Genomic DNA, 18,557 nt, shown 5'->3' with positions numbered 1-18,557 from the left:
CTGCACCCATGCGCCATGCTTCTGTGCACCTGTGCACCCGTGCACCCATGCACCCTGTGGATTGCATATGCAGGCACTGACACCCAGAGCAAGGGCAGACCTGAGCAGGGGGGATCACAGTTTGCAGGATGTGTCCCCGTTCCCTGCAGCTTCTCTCCCACTTGGCTCATTCCCAGCTGCTGAGCCAGGAGTCCATCACTGCGGCCACAGGCCTGGCCAGCCAAATCCAGCTTCATGCCATCCTCCGTCCCACGGGATTTTGTGCTGAGCCTCCCGAATTCCCGGAATTCCCCTGAGGTGGCAGTGGGGGGGACCCAGGACAAGGGACCCCCTTGTCCTGCAGGTGTGTGGGTGGGTGCCAGTGGGAAATTAGGGGTGTGATGGCAAGGGAGGGGGGGTCTCTGGCGTGGAGCCAGTGACCTTTGCTGAGCAGGCGTGGGATGGAGAGCCCGGACGCCTGGGTTCTCTTTTAGGGGGGCCCGGACGCCTGGGTCCCCCCATCCTGGTTGGGGGATGTGGGGGGGACACAACTACTTCCTAGCGGAGCACTGGAGTGGGAAGGAGCTGGGAGGTAAGGGGGGGTCTCAGCAGATCCCAGCAGAGAGGTTTGGGGGTGCAGGGTGGAAAAGGGGGCCCCCTCTGTTCTAGGGCTGCCTGCAATCTGCCTGCAGGTGTGGGGCAGGGGGCATTGGGGTGGTGGGGGGCTGCAGCGGGATTGGTGAGGGGGCTGCAATGGAAATGTCGGGGTTTGCAATGGGGCGGGTTGGGGGTTTGCAACAGGAGGTTGGGGGTGCGTGCACCCCATTTGCAGAAGCCTGAGCACCGCCGGAGCACCGCCAGCCCCTGCCACCGCCTGTGTCTCTCGCGGGACCCCACTGACACCCCCTGGAGGAGGGGACCCCCCCCCCATCCCCCCATGGAGGTGAGGGCTGCGGTGGGCGGTGGGGCACTGCGTGGGGCGGGGGGAAGGGCCAGATCCCACCCCCACCCCTCCTCTGCCCCATAGGAGGACGCGGAGCTGGTGGAGCTGGAGACGGCACCAGAGGCCGGGGTGACAGGCGTCACCGTGGCCCGTGACCGCCACGGCCTCTACATCGCCAAGGCGCCCAAATCCCTGCGTGTCCACCAAGGTGGGGGGGGGGGTGTCCCGAAACCCACCTGGATTTAAGGGGAGGGGTGGCACTCTGGGTGACAGCCCCTGTGGTCCCTATAGGTGACCAGCTCCTCAGCGCCAGGGTTTTCTTCGAGGGGGCCCCCCCTGAGGACGTCGCACGGGTTCTGGAGAGTGCCACGTCCTGCAAGGTCTCACTCTGCCTCCGACATCGGACACCCAGCACCCGCATCCCCCTTGGCAGCACCAGCACCGGCAGCGAGGGACATCAGGGGAAGGTGGCCAGGCTGGTAGGTCCCTATGGATGAAGGACTGGGATGTGGGATGCTGGGGGGGGGTGTCCCTATGGACACAGCACCATGGATACGGGATGCTTGGGGGGTCCCTATGGATGCAGAACAGGGATGCGGGATGCTTGGGGGTCAGGTCCCTATGGATACAGCATCAGAGGTGGGATGCTCAGGGGGATTTCCCATGGATGCAGGACTGGGATGCGGGATGTTCGGGGCGTCCCTATGGACACAGCACCATGGAAATGGGATGCTTGGGGGGTCCCTATGGATGCAGGATGGGGATGCGGGATGCTCAGGGCAAGGGTGCCATATGGATGTGGCACCAGGGATGTAGGATGCTTGGGGGGGGTCCCTATGGATGCAGGATCATGAATGTGGGATGCTTGGGGAGGTCCCTATGGATGCAGAACAGGGATGGGGGATGCTCGGGGGTCGGGTCCCTATGGATACAGCATCAGAGGTGGGATGCTCGGGGGGGGGTTCCTATGGATGCAGGACTGGGATGCGGGATGTTCGGGGCGTCCCTATGGACACAGCACCATGGATACGGGATGCTTGGGGGGTCCCTATGGATGCAGGACTGGGATGCAGGATCCTCAGGGCAGGGGTGCCATATGGATGTGGCACCGGGGATGTAGGATGCTTGGGGGGGTCCCTATGGATGCAGGATCATGAATGTGGGATGCTTGGGGAGGTCTCTATGGATGCAGAACAGGGATGCAGGATGCTCGGGGGTCGGGTCCCCATGGATACAGCATCAGAGGTGGGATGCTCGGGGGGGGTTCCTATGGATGCAGGACTGGGATGCGGGATGCTTGAGGCGTCCCTATGGATGGAGGACTGGGGCTGTAGGGTACTCAGAGGGTCCCTATGGATGCAGGATTGGGGATGTAGGGTGCTCAAGGGGGTCCCTATGGATGCAGGGCAATGAATGTGGGATGCTTGGGGAGGTCCCTATGGATGCAGAACAGGGATGTGGGATGCTTGGGGGTTGGGTCCCTATGGATACAGCATCAGAGGTCGGAAGCTCAGGGGGGGTTCCTATGGATGCAGGACTGGGGATGTAGGGTGCTCGAGGGGGTCCCTATGGATGCAGGGCAATGAATGTGGGATGCTTGGGGAGGTCCCTATGGATGCAGCACCGGGGATGCCAGATGCTCAGGGGTCCCTATGGGCGCACACCTGAGCATGGTGGGTGCCAGGTCCCATCTCCCCCCACCTCACCCAGAGCATCCCGATCCTGACGCCCTCCAAGAAGCCGCCACAGGCACCCAGCACAGTGAGCACAGCAGCTGCCGGCACTGTGGCCGTGGAGTTTGCCCTTCCCAAGCTCCCCAAGCTGGTGAAGAGCCAGAGCACAACTGAACCAGCACCAACTGCCACATCCACTGCAGCGCTGCCAGCAGCGGAGCCCAAGCAGCCACGTGCGACGCCATCCCGGTTAACAGTGAAGGAAGCGGCAGCCCGCAAAACACCAGTGATGGAGGAGCAACCGGTGAAACCAGAGTTTCCTGGCATTGCCGCCGAGGTGCCAGCGGGTACTGGCACCCGGTTACCAGCTGTGGAGGTGGCAGCACCCAAAGTCTCCATGGGGCTGAGCCTCGCCGGCACGGCACCACCGGCCACCCTTCAAGCCAAGGAGCCGGCATTACGGCTGCCGCAGTTGGAGGTGGCTGTGCCAGCACTGATGCTGCCGGCGGTGATGCCGGAGCCCATCACAACCATAATTCAACCCCAAATCAAGCTGGGGGAGGGAGACACCCCCAGAAGCAGCCATAAGGGTGGGGGGAGCCCAGTGCCGAAAACCAAGCTGCCGGATTCCGGCATGGCCCGAGTAGAGGATAAGGAGGGGGATGCCGGCACGCGAGGGGGGTTCACCGGCATCCGTGTCCCCTCCATTGGCATCGCCATCCCCAGCGCCGCCGTGGAGCTCGTCCCTGAGCTCAGCATGCCCAAACTAGAGCCAGCCATCTCTGTTGAGCAACCGCAGTTGGAGGTGAAGCTGCCAGCACGGCGGTCAGAGTCGCCGCCAGAGGCACCGGCTCGGTTGGCTTTCCCGGCAGCGGTGGTGCCATCCATTGATATCGCTGTGCCGCGTGTTGGTGTGGGTTTGGCATTGCCAGCAGGTGCTGACACCACAGCGGTGCCGGATGAGGGGGTTGCTGCGGTGATACCGGACATGGCAGCCAGGTTTGCCAAAGGGCTCCAAAAGCTCAGCCTGGAGCTGGAGCCCAAAGCACCACTGCCGGCGGTGGAAATCGCCACCCCAGCACAGCTCGCCGGGGACATGCCAGCAACCGGCGCCAAACCCAAACCCCCCAAATTCACCCTGCCGCGGTTCGGATTGTCCCTTGCCAAGCTCAAAATGGGCAGCGATGGCAACGGGTATCCCCCGGCATCCCGCGGCACAACTGTGCCAGCGCCGCCCAGCATCGCCGTTGCCGGTCCCACGGTGGCCTTAGACCTGGCTTTGGGGACAGCTGGTGCCACCGGTGCCGGGGCCAAGCTGAAGGTCCCCAAATTATCCCTAGCACCTTTTGGTGTCAAGGATGGGGACAAGGGTGCTGGCGGTGAGGAGGGTCCCCAGGATGCCAGCGCAGTGATGAAGTTGCCACAGTTGGGAATCGGGGGGGACGACGGGAGGTCAGCGGAACTGGGGTCCCCTGGGACCCCCCGGCTTCGGGTACCACGGGTGGGCATCGCCCTGCCAGCAACAGGCAGCCGGCGCGTGCCGTCATTGCCTAAACTCCCTGCAGGGCCAGAGCTGGGTGGGGTGGTGAAGTTGCCTAAATTTGGGGGATCCAGCCCTGACATCCGCATTGGGGGGGACGCCAAAATGATGAGACGAGGAGGAAGTGCCGAGAGCTTGAGTATTGGCACGGCAGGAAGGAAGATGCCGGAGTCTCCCGGCACGATCCTGTTGAAGCTGAAAACCAGGGGGGCGATGGCTGATGGGGGGGTGCAACCATCGACTCCCCGATTCTCCGTCCCCGCTGTGGGTTTTACCATGCCAGTAAAACAACCAGAGGAGCCAGTAAGCCGGAAGATACCAAAACCCACAAGCGTGCCGGCATTGAAGGTGCCAATGTTGGAGTTGGCACCGCCAGGGATGGATGGGGTGGAGGAGACCACCGGGAAGGATGGAGCACCGGGACGCCAGTCTAGGGTCAAATTGCCAAAATTCAGTGCAGGTTTTGCTGGGAGCGGGTTGGAAGGGGAGGGGAGGATGAGGATGGGCAGTGTGAAGAAGGCAGTGTTGGTGTTGGTGAAGCCAAAGGAGAAAGGAGAAGACAACAGGGTTGTGGACCCCCACCCCCATGTCAATGGGGAAGCGGAGGGCAAGGCCCGGCGACGGCGGTGGATGCCCAGGGTGGGTTTCTCCCCTGGGGGCTCCCCACCAGACCCCCCCATCACCCAACCCAAGGTGGGGAAGATGCGGTTACCCAACATGGAGCGCTCCCCTGGGGACCCTGAATTCAGCCAGCGGCCAGTGATGACAGAAGTCACCCCATGCTTCAATTTGGGGGGTTTCAGGGGTGAGGGGACCCCTAAATTTCAGCTACCTAAGCTGGCACTGACCCCCCAACCCTGTGGTGAGCAGTGAACCCCCCCGTCCCCGAGCATGGGGGTCTTCAGGGAACCCCTGAAAAAGTGATGGGGTGGTGGAGCATCACTTGTTCCCCCAGACCCTCTTTAACCCCTTTACCCCCCAAAAAAATTCCTAATCCAGCTTTTTTGGGGAATGTGTTTGAAGCTTTTTTTTTGCCCATTTTCCAGGTGTTAATATTAACCAGGGGGTGGGGGGGATGGGCAGCAGTATCACTCACCCGCAGCTCCTTGCTCTCAGCTCAGCCAGAATAAATAAATGTTAACCCCCCAAAAAAGCCCTGAGCTTGTCTACAGAGTCTGGGGATTGGTTTGGGGGGACCAGGGATAGGTTTCAGGGGATGGGGATGGGGTTGGGGGACCAGGGATGGGTTTTGGGGTGCTGGGATGGGTTTTAGTGGACCAGGGAATGGGTTTCAGGGGACTTGAGATGGGTTTTGGGGGGCTGGGATGGATTATGTTGGGATGGGTTTCAGGGGATGGGGATGGGTTTCAGAGGATCAGGGATGTGTTTTGGGGGGCTGGGGCCTGGGGGGACAAGGGATGTGTTTTGGGGGATTGGGGATGGATTTTGGGGGACAAGGGCTGGGTTTTGGGGGGCTGGGATAGGTCTTGGGGGACCAAGGCTGGGTTTTGGGGGACCAGGGCTGGGTTTCAGGGGGTTCCTCCACCCAGGCTGCAGCCCCTTGCATAGGGGAGCGGTTGCTGCCGGGGACGATGTCAGCAACAGAAGGTGTTGTCATGGCAATGCCGGAATGGGCAGTGCTGTTGGGGGCCAGGTTGAAGCAGTTGGGTGTCCCAAGCCCCTGTTGGGTGCTGAGTGGACAGTCCTAAGCCCCTGACAAGGAGCCGACCCACCATGGGGACGCTGGTGGTTGGTGCCGAGTACTATGATCTGGTGGCCACGGTGGGGAAGGGAACATTCGGGGAGGTGACCCAGGGCTGGCGGAGGAGCACAGGGGAGATGGTGGCCATCAAGATCCTGAATAACGAAGGCCACCATGGCAGGGTGGTGAAGAATGAGCTGAGGCTGCTGCAGGCCTTGCGGGAGGTGAACACGGAAGAGTCACATGTCGTCCGTTTCCTCGAGTCCTTCGGAGATGGTGCCTGTACCTACCTGGTGTTTGAGCTGCTGGAGCAAAACCTCTTTGAATTCCAAAAGCAGAACAACTTCTTGCCGTTGCCTGTCCGGCACATCCGTACCATCACAGCGCAGGTGTTGGCGGCACTGGTCAAGCTGAAGGAGCTCTCTATCATCCATGCCGACCTCAAGCCAGAGAACATCATGCTGGTGGACCATGCGCGCTATCCTTTCCGCGTCAAGCTCATCGACTTCGGCTCGGCGAGCATCGTCACTGAGGTCTGCCATGTCAAGGAACCCTACATCCAATCCCGCTTCTACCGGGCACCAGAGATCTTGTTGGGGTTGCCTTTCTGTGAGAAGGTGGACATCTGGTCTTTGGGTTGCGTGGTGGCTGAGCTTCACTTGGGTTGGCCGCTCTACCCCGGCGTCAACGAGTACGACCAGGTCCGATACATCTGCTCCACCTTGGGGCTACCACGGGGTGAGTTGCTCTGTGCCGCCCGGAAGACGTGGTCCTTCTTCCAACGGGTGCCACATCCCACTGGTTCCTGGCAGCTCAAACCACCAGGCAAGGAGATGGCGAAGCCAATGGAGAGGAGGAAGTATGTCTTCTCCTCGCTGGATCAGCTGGCGGTGGTGAACATCCGCCCCGTGTCTTATCCTGGCCAGGAGGCACTGGCCGAGCGCTGTGACCTGTGTGGGATGGTGGAGCTGGTCAAGAGGATGCTCACCTGGGACTCACATGAGAGGATCATGCCCAGCGCTGCCCTCAAGCATCCCTTCATCTCCTTGCAGCAGGTGAAGTCCAGCTTCAAGGCCACCCGGTACTACCAGCTCTGCCAAGAGGACTTGAGGGCATGCCACAAGGATGCCAGCACGGTTGAGATCTTCCCTGGCATGGAGGAAGGTGCCTTCATCCCCGACGACCAGTGCAGCATCCGGAAGGTCATCGCCCAGATAGATGGGCTCAGCCTGGCTGAACTGGTTGGGGACACCAGTGACAAGAGCCAGCAGGATGTCTGCCAAGCCCCCATCCCCACCCGCTACGGCAACCGGCACCACCAGCATCACCGGCGTCCCAAGACGGAGCCCACTGCCAGTAACTTGATCTTGCTGGGGTCCCCTGGCAGACGGGAGCAGCACAGCCACTGCAATGGCAGCATGGTCTTTGGTGGCATTGTGGAGCAGAACCTGCCTAGAAGACCGTACACCTTGCTCCACACCAAGGTATGGCCACGGGGTGGGGGGGCTCACACGGAGACCAGGGGCTCCTGGGCATGGGTGCTCTGGGACACTGGGTGCTTGGGGTCCCATGGGGTGCTTTGTGTCCCCCAGGTGCTTCGGGTCCCTGGATGCTCGGGGTCCCTAGTACCCCACATCATGGGTGCTTGTGGTCCCTGGTGCCCCATGTCAAGGGTGCTTAGGGTCCCTGGGTGCCCCAGATTCCCACAAAGGGGTCGGGACCCCACCCACGGGTGCCACTCACCCCCTCCCCATGCTTCTTTCCCCCCACAGAGAGCTCCAGTGACACGGCACGAACCCAAGCCCCCACATCCCATCCCTGTCCCCGAGGACGGGCTCTGGGGACCGGCCTGGGATGCCCCTGCTGTACCCGGCATGCTCCTCCCAGCACAGAACTGGCAACACCCACAGCACCACTGAGCCACCGCAGCAACCCTGGCAAACACCCTGGCAGCCAAGAGCTCACCAGAGACCTTCCTCTTCCTCATCTTCAGTCACCCCAACTGGTAGAACCCAGCTCCATGCCGGTAGAGGATAATGTAGCCAGGGATGCACCAGGATGTGCTGTGCCAGATGCTGTCAGCTCTGGTTTTTGCAATGATCCCCCAATAAATGGTTTGTTGACAACCCAGCATTTCATCTAACTCTTTGCCAGAATAGGTTTGGTACCGCCGAGACTTGAGGGGCATCCCAGCTTCCTTCCCGGTGCTGGCACGGCATTTGGCAAAGGCCCAGTGCGCTCCACCACCACGGCGTGGAGGACCCCCCACCTCAATAACAGGAGTGCAAAGTCCAGAAAAACTCTTTTTTTTCTGTTTTTTTTCCCCAAATTGGAGCGGGGCAGCCAGATTCAGCACAGTCAGAACCTGTGGTTCACTGGTGGTCTGTTCCCCGGCACCTAACGGGAGCCGCAGACAGTCTCCCACTGCTCTGCATCGCTGATGTCAGCACTGTACTGGGAGCTCCAATCCCGCTCAAAAACTGCCTGCAGCTGCTCCCGGATAGTGCTGGTGCCAGCAGCAGTGCCAGCACTGGTTTGGCTCACTGTCTCGTTCACCACCAGCGCCGACCCCGCCGTCCGCACGAAGTAGTCACCAGACCAGTTGGATGTCCCTGCAAGAAGATTTGGGGGGGACCCCAAAAACCACCCCCAAGCCACCGTCACCAGCAGCTGGCAGTGACTCGCACAGCGGCACCGCCACTTGCGCCGCACTCACCGATATACGCCACCTTCTCCGTCACCATGTACTTGTTGTGGTTCACCCGGGCGTAGGGGATCTGGGCTTGCGCCGCACTCGCCGGCACCATGAAAAGCCGCTGCAGGGAGTGAGGAGACCGTCACCCACTGAAACATCACCCACTGGCACGCTGCGGTCGCGCTGTGATACCCACCACCTCCACGCTGTAGCGGGTCCTATTATCAGCGACGGCAGCAAGGGATTTGAGGAAGGGGAACATGGTCACTTGGCTGTGCCGCCAACAACCCGCCAACAACCGAACCTTGACGTGGCGTTCAAAGATGGCTTTCCGCAGCTGGTTATCAATCGCTGGCCAAAATCTAGGGAGGGAAAGTGGTCAGGCATCACTGGTGCTGGCAAGCCAGGGTTGGCATAGGACCATACGAACCTTTGCGGGTGGGAGAATTCGGTGGTGGGTAGGTAGCTCATCACTGCGATGTCCACAAAGTCCTCAGCGGCATCGATGACACTGAGGAGGGCACCAAGATCCTGGGTCCGACCAGTGGCGCAGAGAGCCGGCGGGGAGCTCTGCCGGAATCATCAGAGATGGATCAAGCACCGACACAGCCAGTCCTCAGCACCAGGAAAACCAGCCACAGTGAATTGGGGATGTACCGAGAAGTAGACGGCAGCATCGGTGTCATTGAGCTTCAGTTCCAATGGTGTCTCCATGTTGAAGGTGGTGGAATAATTTGCTGGCCACGGTACCGGGATGAAAGCACCGGGAACACCAAGAGCCCAATAAGCTTCAAAAATTTTGCCTAAATCTTTGGCCAAGCAGCTGCAGTTGTAGACGGCAGCGCCAAGCTCCTTCACCTGCAGTGAGCAGCATGGTGGCACTGTCACATCACCGGGCAGTGCCATCATCCCTGTCCAATGCCATAAGTCCCAATTTATGGCACTGAGCATCCCTTGATGGGGATGGGGTGTTAGTTTTGGGATAGCCCTGGTACTGTTCGGCACAGGTTCGGCACCATCTGGTGGTATAATGGTGCTGCTGTGCTGCTCACCTGGGTCAAAGACCTCCAGTCCATGTTGGCGCTCCCAACGTAGAGGTGGGTGCCATCAACAAGCCAAAACTTGGTGTGCAGCACGCCGCCAGTGAGCCGTGGCATATCAACAGTGCGCACCGCAGCACCTGCGCAACCACAACTTGGTCATCTCCCACTCAAAATCCCCCCAAAAAAACCATTTGGGGTTTTTTCCACCACTCACCACTTCGCTCCAGTGCTTGGAGATCATTCAGGGGCGATCTTGCCGACGGGCGGCTGACAGCTATTCGGACGGTGACGCCACGCTTGGATAATTGGAGGAGTTCTTCCAGGATTTGTTCACCCTGAATCAGCACATGGTTCGAGGCCAAAAAAAGCATAAATTATTAAAAATTATGGGAAGGAGAGAAAATGGCAGCCAGCACCAGGTTCAAGCACCAAAATCAGAGCTGTGCCATGTGTGCCAGATGCCAGCACTGCAGACCTGGGCGGCAGAGGGTTCATGTGTCCGTGTGTCCTCATTGGTCATGGTCCAGTAGAAGGAGGCGATGTCCAGGCTGTGTGTGACGGTCCCCAAGAGGTTCATCCACGTGGAGAAGGTGGACGGATTTGGCACGGAACCATCACTGAAGGTCATTCCCTCCGGGATGCTCTCCACCAGGACAATCCTATGGCGGAAATTCGGCAGCACCGGCACTGGTGATTGTAGCACCAGGATGCCAAGGGTCTCAGGGGAGTGTCACCCCCCATAAGCTCGTCTTACCGGCATGTGTCACCGCAGCATCTGGCATCACCACCAGCATCACTTCTGGCATCACTGTGGAGGACTGAGCTCAGCCAGAGGTTGAAGAGGAGGAAGATGAGGAGGAAGAGGGTGAGGAGGACAGTGGAGAGCAACGCACCGCGGGAGCACTGGGATAGAGAGGGGGTATCGGTGCCCCGAAATTAAGGAATAAATTAATTTACAGGGTCTAAAGCCACCCCCAATACCAGTGGGATCTGGCAAGGGATGGCACCAGATCGAGACAGCACCGAAGCCAGCCCCCATAGACCGCAGGAGTTACCTTCAGCAGGAGGCGGGTGGGCTGAGCCCCACGGTCCTCCAGTGCGTCCAGCTGTGATGGGGGAAAAGAATTGGGGTAGGGAGGACCCCAAACCAGGGTGGGGGCTGGTTTGGGGGTAAAATCCACCTCAAAATGCCCGGGGTCCCCAGGGAAAGGTGCCCCTCCATCCCCCACATTACCAGGGGTCCCCGTGGGGTTCAGGGTCTGGGTGGAAATGGGGGTCATGGGGCACCCCAGTTTGGGGTTGTAGGGCGCTGTGCAGGGTGCTATGGGGCACCCCAGTTTGGGGTTGTAGGGTGCCAGGACAGGGCAGGGAGCTCCATGACCCGCAGTTTGGGGATTCGGGGTGCCACCAGCACCATACCTGCTTGTAGGTGCCGTCGGGATTCATCACAGCGGGACGCTGGAACAGAACAAACTGGATTTCTCCTGACATGCCCAGACAGGTGAGACCCCCCCCGGGGTACGGCACAGCTGGGGTTTTCAGGGTACAGATAAGGGCAAAGACCCCCAAAAACCCAGGCGGGGCAGAGGCTTTGCCGGCTGACTCACGGGATCAGGGAGCTCACGTGCCCTGACCCATTTGGGGCGGGGAGGGGAAGTGCCTGTTCTTCCCCCGCCCCGCCATTGGGGCTGGTCCCCCTTTGGCATAGGGTGGGGCACCCCAATTTTGGGGTGCAGACCCCCCACCCACTCCCCAGGACCCCTCCCCTGTGCCTCAGGGACGCCACAAAAAGGGGGTGCTTGGCCCCAGGGATCAGCCCCCCCCCAAACCCTGCCCTGTTTTGGGGGAGGGGGTTAGGGTTGGGAGAGGTTAGGTTCGGGAGGGATTAGGGTCTGGGGGGAAGGTTAAGCTCAGTCTGGTGTCACCCTCCAGCTCAGCTGAATTTGGGGGGGGGGCAGGGCTGTGTTTTGGGGTTAAGATGATGATTAGGGGTGGGTTTAGGGCTACGGTCAGGGTCAGGGTGATGTTTAGGGGTTGTTTAGGGCCAGGGACATATTTAGGACCGGTTTAAGGCCAAGGCCCAGCTTAGTGCCGGTTTTAGGGCCAGGCACATATTTAGGGCCAAGTTAACTGGCCAGGGACATATTTAGGGCCAGGTTTAGGGCCACGGAAGGGCTCAGGGCCGGGTTTAGGGCCAGGGTCCCGCTCAAGGCTGAGGGTCCCGGGGGTGCCCGGTGCTCCCCGCCCCCCCCTCCCCGTACCAAGACACCGGCGTCTGCGGGGGCGCCTGTTCCCGGAGCCGCCCGCTGGGGGGCGCCCTCGGTCCTCCAGCGCTCTATGGTCGCCTCTTCCTTCTCCGCCTCCCCCCCCCCCCCAACCTTGCCGCGCCGGGGCTGCCTAGAGCGGCCACCGCCCCGGCGTGCGCGACGGGTAACGCGCTGGGCCGGCCGGCGAGGTCACTTCCGGCGCTCAGTGACCAGTGTTTCCGGTAGGGCCCGGCCCGACGGCCGGAGGCGGCAGGATGGGGCGCGACGGGAGCGGAGAGGTGAGGTGAGGGGAGGCGGAGAGGGAGGGGGCGGAAGGGAAGAGAAGGGGGTATGGGGCAGGAGGAGGGGACAGGGAGGGGGTGTGGGGCACGAGGGAGGGGCAGGGCAGGGGTGTGGGGCAGGAGGAGGGGGCAGGGGGGAAGAGGAGGAGGTGTGGGGCAGAAGGAAGGGGCAGGGGGGAAGAGGAGGAGGTGTGGGGCAGGAGGAAGGGGCAGGGGGGAAGAGGAGGAGGTGTGGGACAGGAGGAAGGGGCAGGGGGGAAGAGGAGGAGGTGTGGGGCAGGAGGAAGGGGCAGGGGGGAAGAGGAGGAGGTGTGGGGCAGGAGGAAGGGGCAGGGCAGGGGTGTGGGGCAGGAGGAGGGGGCAGGGGGAAGAGGAGGAGGTGTGGGGCAGAAGGGAGAGTGGGGCAAGAGGAGGGGGCAGGCAGAGACAAGAGGAAAGAGGAGGCAGTGTGGGGCAGGAGAAGGGGAGCAGGGAGGAGGTGTGGGGCAGGAGGAAAAGGGAAGAGGTGTGGGGCAGGAGGAGGAGGCAGGAGGAAAGAGTAGGCAGTGTGGGGCAGGAGGAGGGGGCAGGGAGGGGGTGTGGGGCAGGAGGAGGAGGCAGGAGGAAAGAGTAGGCAGTGTGGGGCAGGAGGAGGGGGCAGGGAGGGGGTGTGGGGCAGGAGGAGGAGGCAGGAGGAAAGAGTAGGCAGTGTGGGGTAGGAGGAGGGGGCAGGGGGGCAGGCAGGGAGGCAGCAGCAGCCTGGTGCCTGCCTGCTGGCCGTCAGAGAGGCCACACAGATGCTGTCTCACCCGGCAGGCTGCTCCCGGCACTGCTGCCTAGCCCCGCGCCCACATTCTCCGGCTCCTCCACCATGGTGTCCGTCACGATGGGTAAGGGACATTTCCCTCCCTGCGAGCGTGCCCGCTGCCCCCCTCTCCCCTCCGCTATCCAACATCACCCTAAATTGCTCTAAAACCCCGCAAATTGTGTATTTTCATTTGGCTGACCGTCTCCTCTGCTCACCCCCACTACCATCCCAGGAGTCGTTTTCCTCCCGATCCCATTAATCGCATGACAACAGCTGTGAATGCCTGGAATGAGCCTCTTGGCCGGCGCCTGCTGACATCCAGGCAACCACCCCACCTCCTTTTCCATATCCACTTAGTTTTTCCTTTTCCACGGCTTTTTTTCAGCAACATCTGAATGGATTCAATTTTTCAAGGAAGCTGGCATCCCCCCGGGCCCCGCCGTCAACTACGCTGTCATGTTTGTGGATAACAGGTGAGGTCACCAATGAGGCAGTGCGTTTTTATCACATCACAGGGGGAAAATAGCACTGAAATGTTCCCCCAGTGAGGGGGTAGGAAGGAATTAACCGATTATCTCACTCCTTAATTAGTTATGTTAGTTATTCATCTGCGCTGAGCTTCTTTTTCATTATTAGTGCTGTTTCCATGAGGACAGTGGTGTCCGAACCCAGGTTGGGGATATCATGGTGCACCTTACTCAAGGCTTAATTAATCAGAGCTTATGACAAAGGGAGACCTCACTAAGCCAGGTCTTCCCTTGCTGCAGGATCCAGAAGAACATGTTGATGGATCTGAACAAGGAGATCATGAATGAGCTGGGCATCACAGTGGTGGGAGACATCATCGCCATTCTCAAACACGCCAAAATCGTGTACAGGCAGGTATGGTAAAGCCTCGCTGGCACAGGTTAAGCCTCACCAGCTCATTTAGCAGCAAAGTTTTGCCTCAAGGATCCTTGTTCGCCTCAGAAGAGCCCAAAGGAAAACCATCCTCCGTGTTTTTTTCCTTCAGGAGATGTGCAAGGCGGCCACTGAATTGCTCTGCCCCAGCTCCCCCAACATGCAAGCCGAGCTGCGCCGCAATGCCAGCAGTGGTGAGCGCAGGCAAGGGGTTTCTGGGAGATTAAATACCCTCACCTGATTAATGAGGTGCATTAATTGTCTTGAAAATAAAGGGCTGAAACAATGGCTGCCTTCCCCACAATCCTGGGGAAGGACCACTCTAATTTAGCTGATAAGACGGATGCTTGTCACACTCACCAAAGCCCCTCGGGGTTTAAAACCTCTCCCTCACTGTGCCGTCCTCCCCTTCCAGCTGCCAGCCGGATGATTGCCAACAGCCTGAGCAGAGACTCACCTCCCGCCACCCCACTTCGACAACGGCCCCACACCTCCAAAATCTCTGTCACCGTCTCCAACAAACTGGCCTCTGCGAAGGCAGGTAGGGAGGGCGACAGATCCCAGCAGAAACAATGTCGAGTTGCTTTTTCCTTTCTGTTCCATGTTAAACCCCCCCAGCCAAATTTTAACAGCTGCTTTGGATCCGGCTATGGGTTTTTTGAGCTAATCACATAACATCCTTGTCTCTGAAGTGGAGAGACGTGGATTTGAGGGGTGGAACCCCTCAGTGGGTAAGGAATTGGACAGATGGTCTCACTCCAGCTTGACGTCTGGGTGAAGACAGGTGATGAGCAAGGTCCCTCAGGGATCTGTATTGGGACCAATTATGATTTAGCATCTTTGTTGGGGACACGAACAGTGGGATTGAATGCACCTGCAGCCAGTTTGGGGGTGACCCCAAGCTGAGTGGAGGGGGTTGATGCTCCAGAGGGAAGGGATCCATCCAGAGGAACTATGACAGACTGGAGAGAGGGGGCACATGCCAACCTCGTGAAGGCCAAGTGCAAGGTCCTACATGAGCGAGTCCAGAGGAGGCCACAACAGTGATTGGGGTGGGACTGGAGCACCTCCCATACGAGGACAGGCTGAGAGAGTCAGGGTGGTTCAGCCTGGAGAGGAGAAGGCTCCAGGGAGACCTTAAAGCAGCCTTGCAGTGCTTGCAGGGGGCTACAGGAAAAGCGGGGGGGCTCTTTATCAGAGGGTGTAGAGACAGGACAAGGGAGAATGGTGTTAAACTGGAAGAGGGGAGATTTTCATTAGAAATTCTTGACTGTCGGGGTGGTGGGGCACAGGAACAGGCTGCCTAGAGAAGCTGTGGATGCCCCCACCCTGGGGGTGTTCAAGGCCAGCTGGGACCAGCTGGAAGCATCTTGGTCTAATGGGAGATGTCCCTGCCCACAGCAAGGGGTGGATGGTCTTTCAAGTCCCTTCCAGCCCAAACAATTCTGTGATTTTGTGGTTGGGAGTAGCTAGACACAGTGGGGGAGCGTGTTCGCAGAGCCCCAGTGCTGCAGGAGATCTGTTAGTGCTGAAGCAGCCAGTTTCAGAGCTCACTCGAGCCTGGGATTGTGCCCAAGCACTCATAAAACCCTTCTACCCCCTAAGTCTTGTTGTAACAAGGGCTCTTGATTCGCTCTTCTTTCGTCCCACCAGGTTTATGTGATGCGGCAGATGAAAATCCAACGATCCCAGTAAAACGCCGCCGGGTGACGGCAGAAATGGAAGGGAAATACATCATTAACATGCCCAAGGGCACCACGCCGAGGACAAAGAAAATCCTGGAGCAGCAAGCGGCCAAAGGTACCAGCGGAGGATTTTGATCTTCATTTTCTCTTCCAGAAGCCCAGTTTAGTCCCAATTTAGCCCATCATTACAAATCCCACTAGAATTTTCATATCCAGAGAGTTACTGGGTAGAAGCTGTGTTATTCCAAGGATATATTTACTCACTGCGAGCCGTAAAGGTTCTGCTCAAGTCCATTTAAGCCTTAGGAAGAAGGGGGCAGGTGGCTGTTTGCACGCTTTTATTGAGTGGATTTTATTTTGCCGGTGCCCTGACAGTAGGATGGGGCTGAAAGGCCAAAAGCCCTCGGCACTGACCCAATGTAGCTTCATTTTCCGGGGAAACCTCAAAAAAAATATGTTTTCTTGAAAACTGCAGGTCTGCAGAGGACGTCCGTCTTTGACCGGCTGGGAGCTGAGGCAAAAGCGGATGCGACCACAGGAGGCAAGGTGAGAGGACACGGGTTTTCAGCTGCAGGAGCATTCAGCCGTCACTCGCAGCAGCTGTGCCAAACCCCACTGAGATCCCCACATGAGGGTCCTCTCCCCGAAGATTATTTTGGGGTTCACAGCCGCCCGCTTACCGCAGAGGGGCTGAAGGAACCTTGAAATAACCAGAAAATGGTGGGGAAACACCAGGGAAAAGCAGGATGGAGCCACCGAAGGCGAGCAGATCCCCATCTGCGCTTCTATTTTGACCCCTTTAATGGTGGATACAGGAGGTTTTTTCTCTCCTCTGGAGGCAAAATGCTCTTTATTTGGGGATACAGGTGATTTTTTCTCTCCTCTGGGGGTGAAAACCTCAGCATGGAAGTTTCAGGATGTAAAACAAGTTGCAGACTCAGGCCCTCAAGAAAAATAAGAGGGAATATGATTTTATGGGTGATTTATAGACCTGTTTTGTAGCCTAATCGTTAATTTAATTGCTGCAGGCAGCATTTTGCATCATTACACCTCAAAATGGTTCACGGGCAAGGCCAGTATCCATCTTGCCTCTGTGACAGTGGCAGAATTTGGGGGACGAAGGGGAAGGGGAGCGTAAATCGAGCACCCAAAATGGGGGTGCGGGTGCTGACGGGCTACCCCTCCTTGTCTCCCAGCCCACAGGGGTCTTCAGCAGACTGGGTGACACCTTGGGGACCGATGGGGACAAAGCCACCGAGAGTGACGACGACTGCTCTGTTCTCCAGTACGCCGGTGTCCTAAAAAAACTCGCCAAACCTCCCCGTAAGGAAAGCACTGAGCTGGGAGGGACCATCAAGGCGAAAGCCACCAGTTCAGAAGCCAAACCGGTCACTGTCACTGCCGCCATCCAGCAGCTTGGTCATAGGAACGCCACCGGTATCCGTATGGCAGCGAAACCACAACCGGCGGCATCCAAAATTGGCGGCATCAGTATTGCCACGGTGCCATTCGAAGCCCAGGATGGCAATGTCACCAGCACAAAGGATAAAAGCGAACCCGAATTTCGGGGTGACGATCAAAAGGACCTGGGGGTGCGGGAAGGTGAGCAGCACCAGCGAGACCCCCGGTGCTCAGATGGACAGCGCCGGCACCGTTAGCGTCTTTAAACGGCTGGGGAAGAAATCAGATTGATCCCGCGATGCTTCTTCCCGCACGGTTTTCTGCTTGTCTGCCTCCCTCCTGATGGTCACCCGCTGTCCACCATCCCATTTATTCACCCTCAAGAACTGGCAGAGTCTCATCCTGCCTTCCCCCTTGCTAATCCCACAGGGAAACAACGCTAATCCCAGAGGGAGACAGCTAATCCCATGGGGAAAGGCTTAATTCCATAGGGAAACACTAATCCCATGGGAAAACAGGAGAGAAGAGCGGGAAAAGCCCTTCCTGCCAGATTTCCTGCCTGCTGGGCATCCCTGCCTGCCCTGGCCCACAAAGCCGGCGGGTGCGAGGCCAAATCGTTGTTCTCCATCTCCTACCAGCATCAAAACCTCTTCCCCGCTGCCCCCACCCCCCCATTTTTCCCTTCTCTGCAGGTTCTTTCCTGTATTTAGGAGTTTGGACCTGGAGAACTCCATAGAGAGGGGCTTTTTTCCCTATTTTTTCTGTTTTTGTCCTCTGGAGGGGTTTTTTTTTCCTGTATTTAGGAATTTGCACCAAAGTGACTCCATAAATAATCATTACAGAGTGGCAGCTTGCTGCGGGGATCCTTAATTTTTAAGGATTTCAGAGAAGCCTCCAAAAAAAAACCCGGAAAACAAAAGCTTAAAAAAAACTCCTTGGGGGCTCAAAAAATCCCCAAATTGCCTTGTTTTAAGCGACACCTTCAATCTGCTGCTCGCAGTTTTCAGCTCAAGCTCATCCCAATGTGAAACCTAAAATGGACACCGTGAGGGTTTACAGAAATTATTTATTTCCCCCAAAATTTGTTTCCCCCATAGTTTATTTTCAACAGCGTCACAGGGGGTGCCTTCACCCTGCGCCTGTCCAGCATTGCTGCAAACCCTGAAAAGACATTTTTTTCTCCCCAAAATAAAGACAGTGGGGGTGGAGGCAGCTATGTGGCGAGTCAGGGCCATAACAGTGAGTCTTTTTAATAGGAAAAACGACTAATTTCTTTATTTTACCCTATTTTGGGAGGTTTTCTTTGCGCTTCGGGCGTTGTTTGGTGTGTGAAAATGAGTGGGTTTTCCCAATTTTTGGCTTTCTACATCGCCCGCCAGCCCGCGGGGGAGCTTTTTGCAATAAAGCGTGGAAACAGCTCTGTTTGGTGTCAGTTGAGCCCCCCAGTCTGCGGCCAGGAACACACCCCAGCCCCCCCCCCCCAAACCCACCTCAGGGTGCTGAGACTGGAGCAGCTCGTTGCACCCATGGGTGGGTGGTGTGCACCCAGGGGTGGGGATGCCCACGCCTTGTGGGCATCAAGCACGCATCATTCCCATGCTCCTCGGCCGTGCGTGGGTAGTCACATAGAGTAGTTATTCCACTATATTTAAATGTATGCA

The 18,557-nt window shown here is 58.4% G+C and overlaps 4 protein-coding genes across 5 annotated transcripts; 3 read left to right on the top strand and 1 right to left on the bottom strand.

Moving 5' to 3' along the window:
- The first annotated feature begins 432 nt into the window (after positions 1-432).
- Positions 433-5,217, top strand: PRX (periaxin). Of its 2 annotated transcripts, none has more exons than XM_052778975.1 (5): positions 433-571; positions 812-922; positions 1,007-1,130; positions 1,214-1,401; positions 2,633-5,217. In XM_052778975.1, exons 2-5 carry the CDS (start codon positions 917-919, stop codon positions 5,006-5,008), a joined length of 2,694 nt encoding a protein of 897 aa, XP_052634935.1. In that variant the 5' UTR covers positions 433-571; positions 812-916; the 3' UTR covers positions 5,009-5,217. The 2 variants fall into 2 exon arrangements, with proteins under 2 accessions (XP_052634935.1, XP_052634936.1); XM_052778976.1 differs by having other exon boundaries at positions 781-922.
- A 446-nt stretch (positions 5,218-5,663) lies between these two features.
- Positions 5,664-7,756, top strand: HIPK4 (homeodomain interacting protein kinase 4). Its single transcript, XM_052776558.1, has 2 exons — positions 5,664-7,321; positions 7,610-7,756. The coding sequence occupies exons 1-2, from the start codon at positions 5,870-5,872 to the stop codon at positions 7,754-7,756; spliced, it is 1,599 nt and encodes a 532-aa protein (XP_052632518.1). The 5' UTR covers positions 5,664-5,869.
- Positions 7,757-8,127: 371 nt separating this feature from the next.
- On the bottom strand, positions 8,128-12,029 carry PLD3 (phospholipase D family member 3). Its single transcript, XM_052778206.1, has 12 exons — positions 11,837-12,029; positions 10,995-11,033; positions 10,631-10,681; positions 10,330-10,478; positions 10,051-10,234; positions 9,790-9,910; positions 9,585-9,712; positions 9,190-9,390; positions 8,963-9,102; positions 8,729-8,894; positions 8,554-8,653; positions 8,128-8,449 (listed from the first exon to the last, which is right to left on the bottom strand). The coding sequence occupies exons 2-12, from the start codon at positions 11,019-11,021 to the stop codon at positions 8,235-8,237; spliced, it is 1,482 nt and encodes a 493-aa protein (XP_052634166.1). The 5' UTR covers positions 11,022-11,033; positions 11,837-12,029; the 3' UTR covers positions 8,128-8,234.
- Positions 11,999-18,314, top strand: CZH19orf47 (chromosome Z C19orf47 homolog). Its single transcript, XM_052778205.1, is given in 10 exon segments — positions 11,999-12,120; positions 12,919-12,992; positions 13,296-13,383; positions 13,678-13,792; positions 13,923-14,004; positions 14,226-14,351; positions 15,464-15,610; positions 15,971-16,041; positions 16,692-17,063; positions 17,065-18,314. Coding segments are annotated over 9 exon segments (1,143 nt in total). The 5' UTR covers positions 11,999-12,120; positions 12,919-12,973; the 3' UTR covers positions 17,188-18,314.
- The last annotated feature ends 243 nt before the right edge of the window (positions 18,315-18,557 follow it).

The sequence above is a fragment of the Harpia harpyja genome, chromosome Z (genome assembly GCF_026419915.1).
Source record: "Harpia harpyja isolate bHarHar1 chromosome Z, bHarHar1 primary haplotype, whole genome shotgun sequence".
Classification (NCBI taxonomy): domain Eukaryota; kingdom Metazoa; phylum Chordata; class Aves; order Accipitriformes; family Accipitridae; genus Harpia; species Harpia harpyja.
Note: the sequence above shows the minus strand (reverse complement) of the source record. Positions and strands in the feature narration are given on the sequence as shown.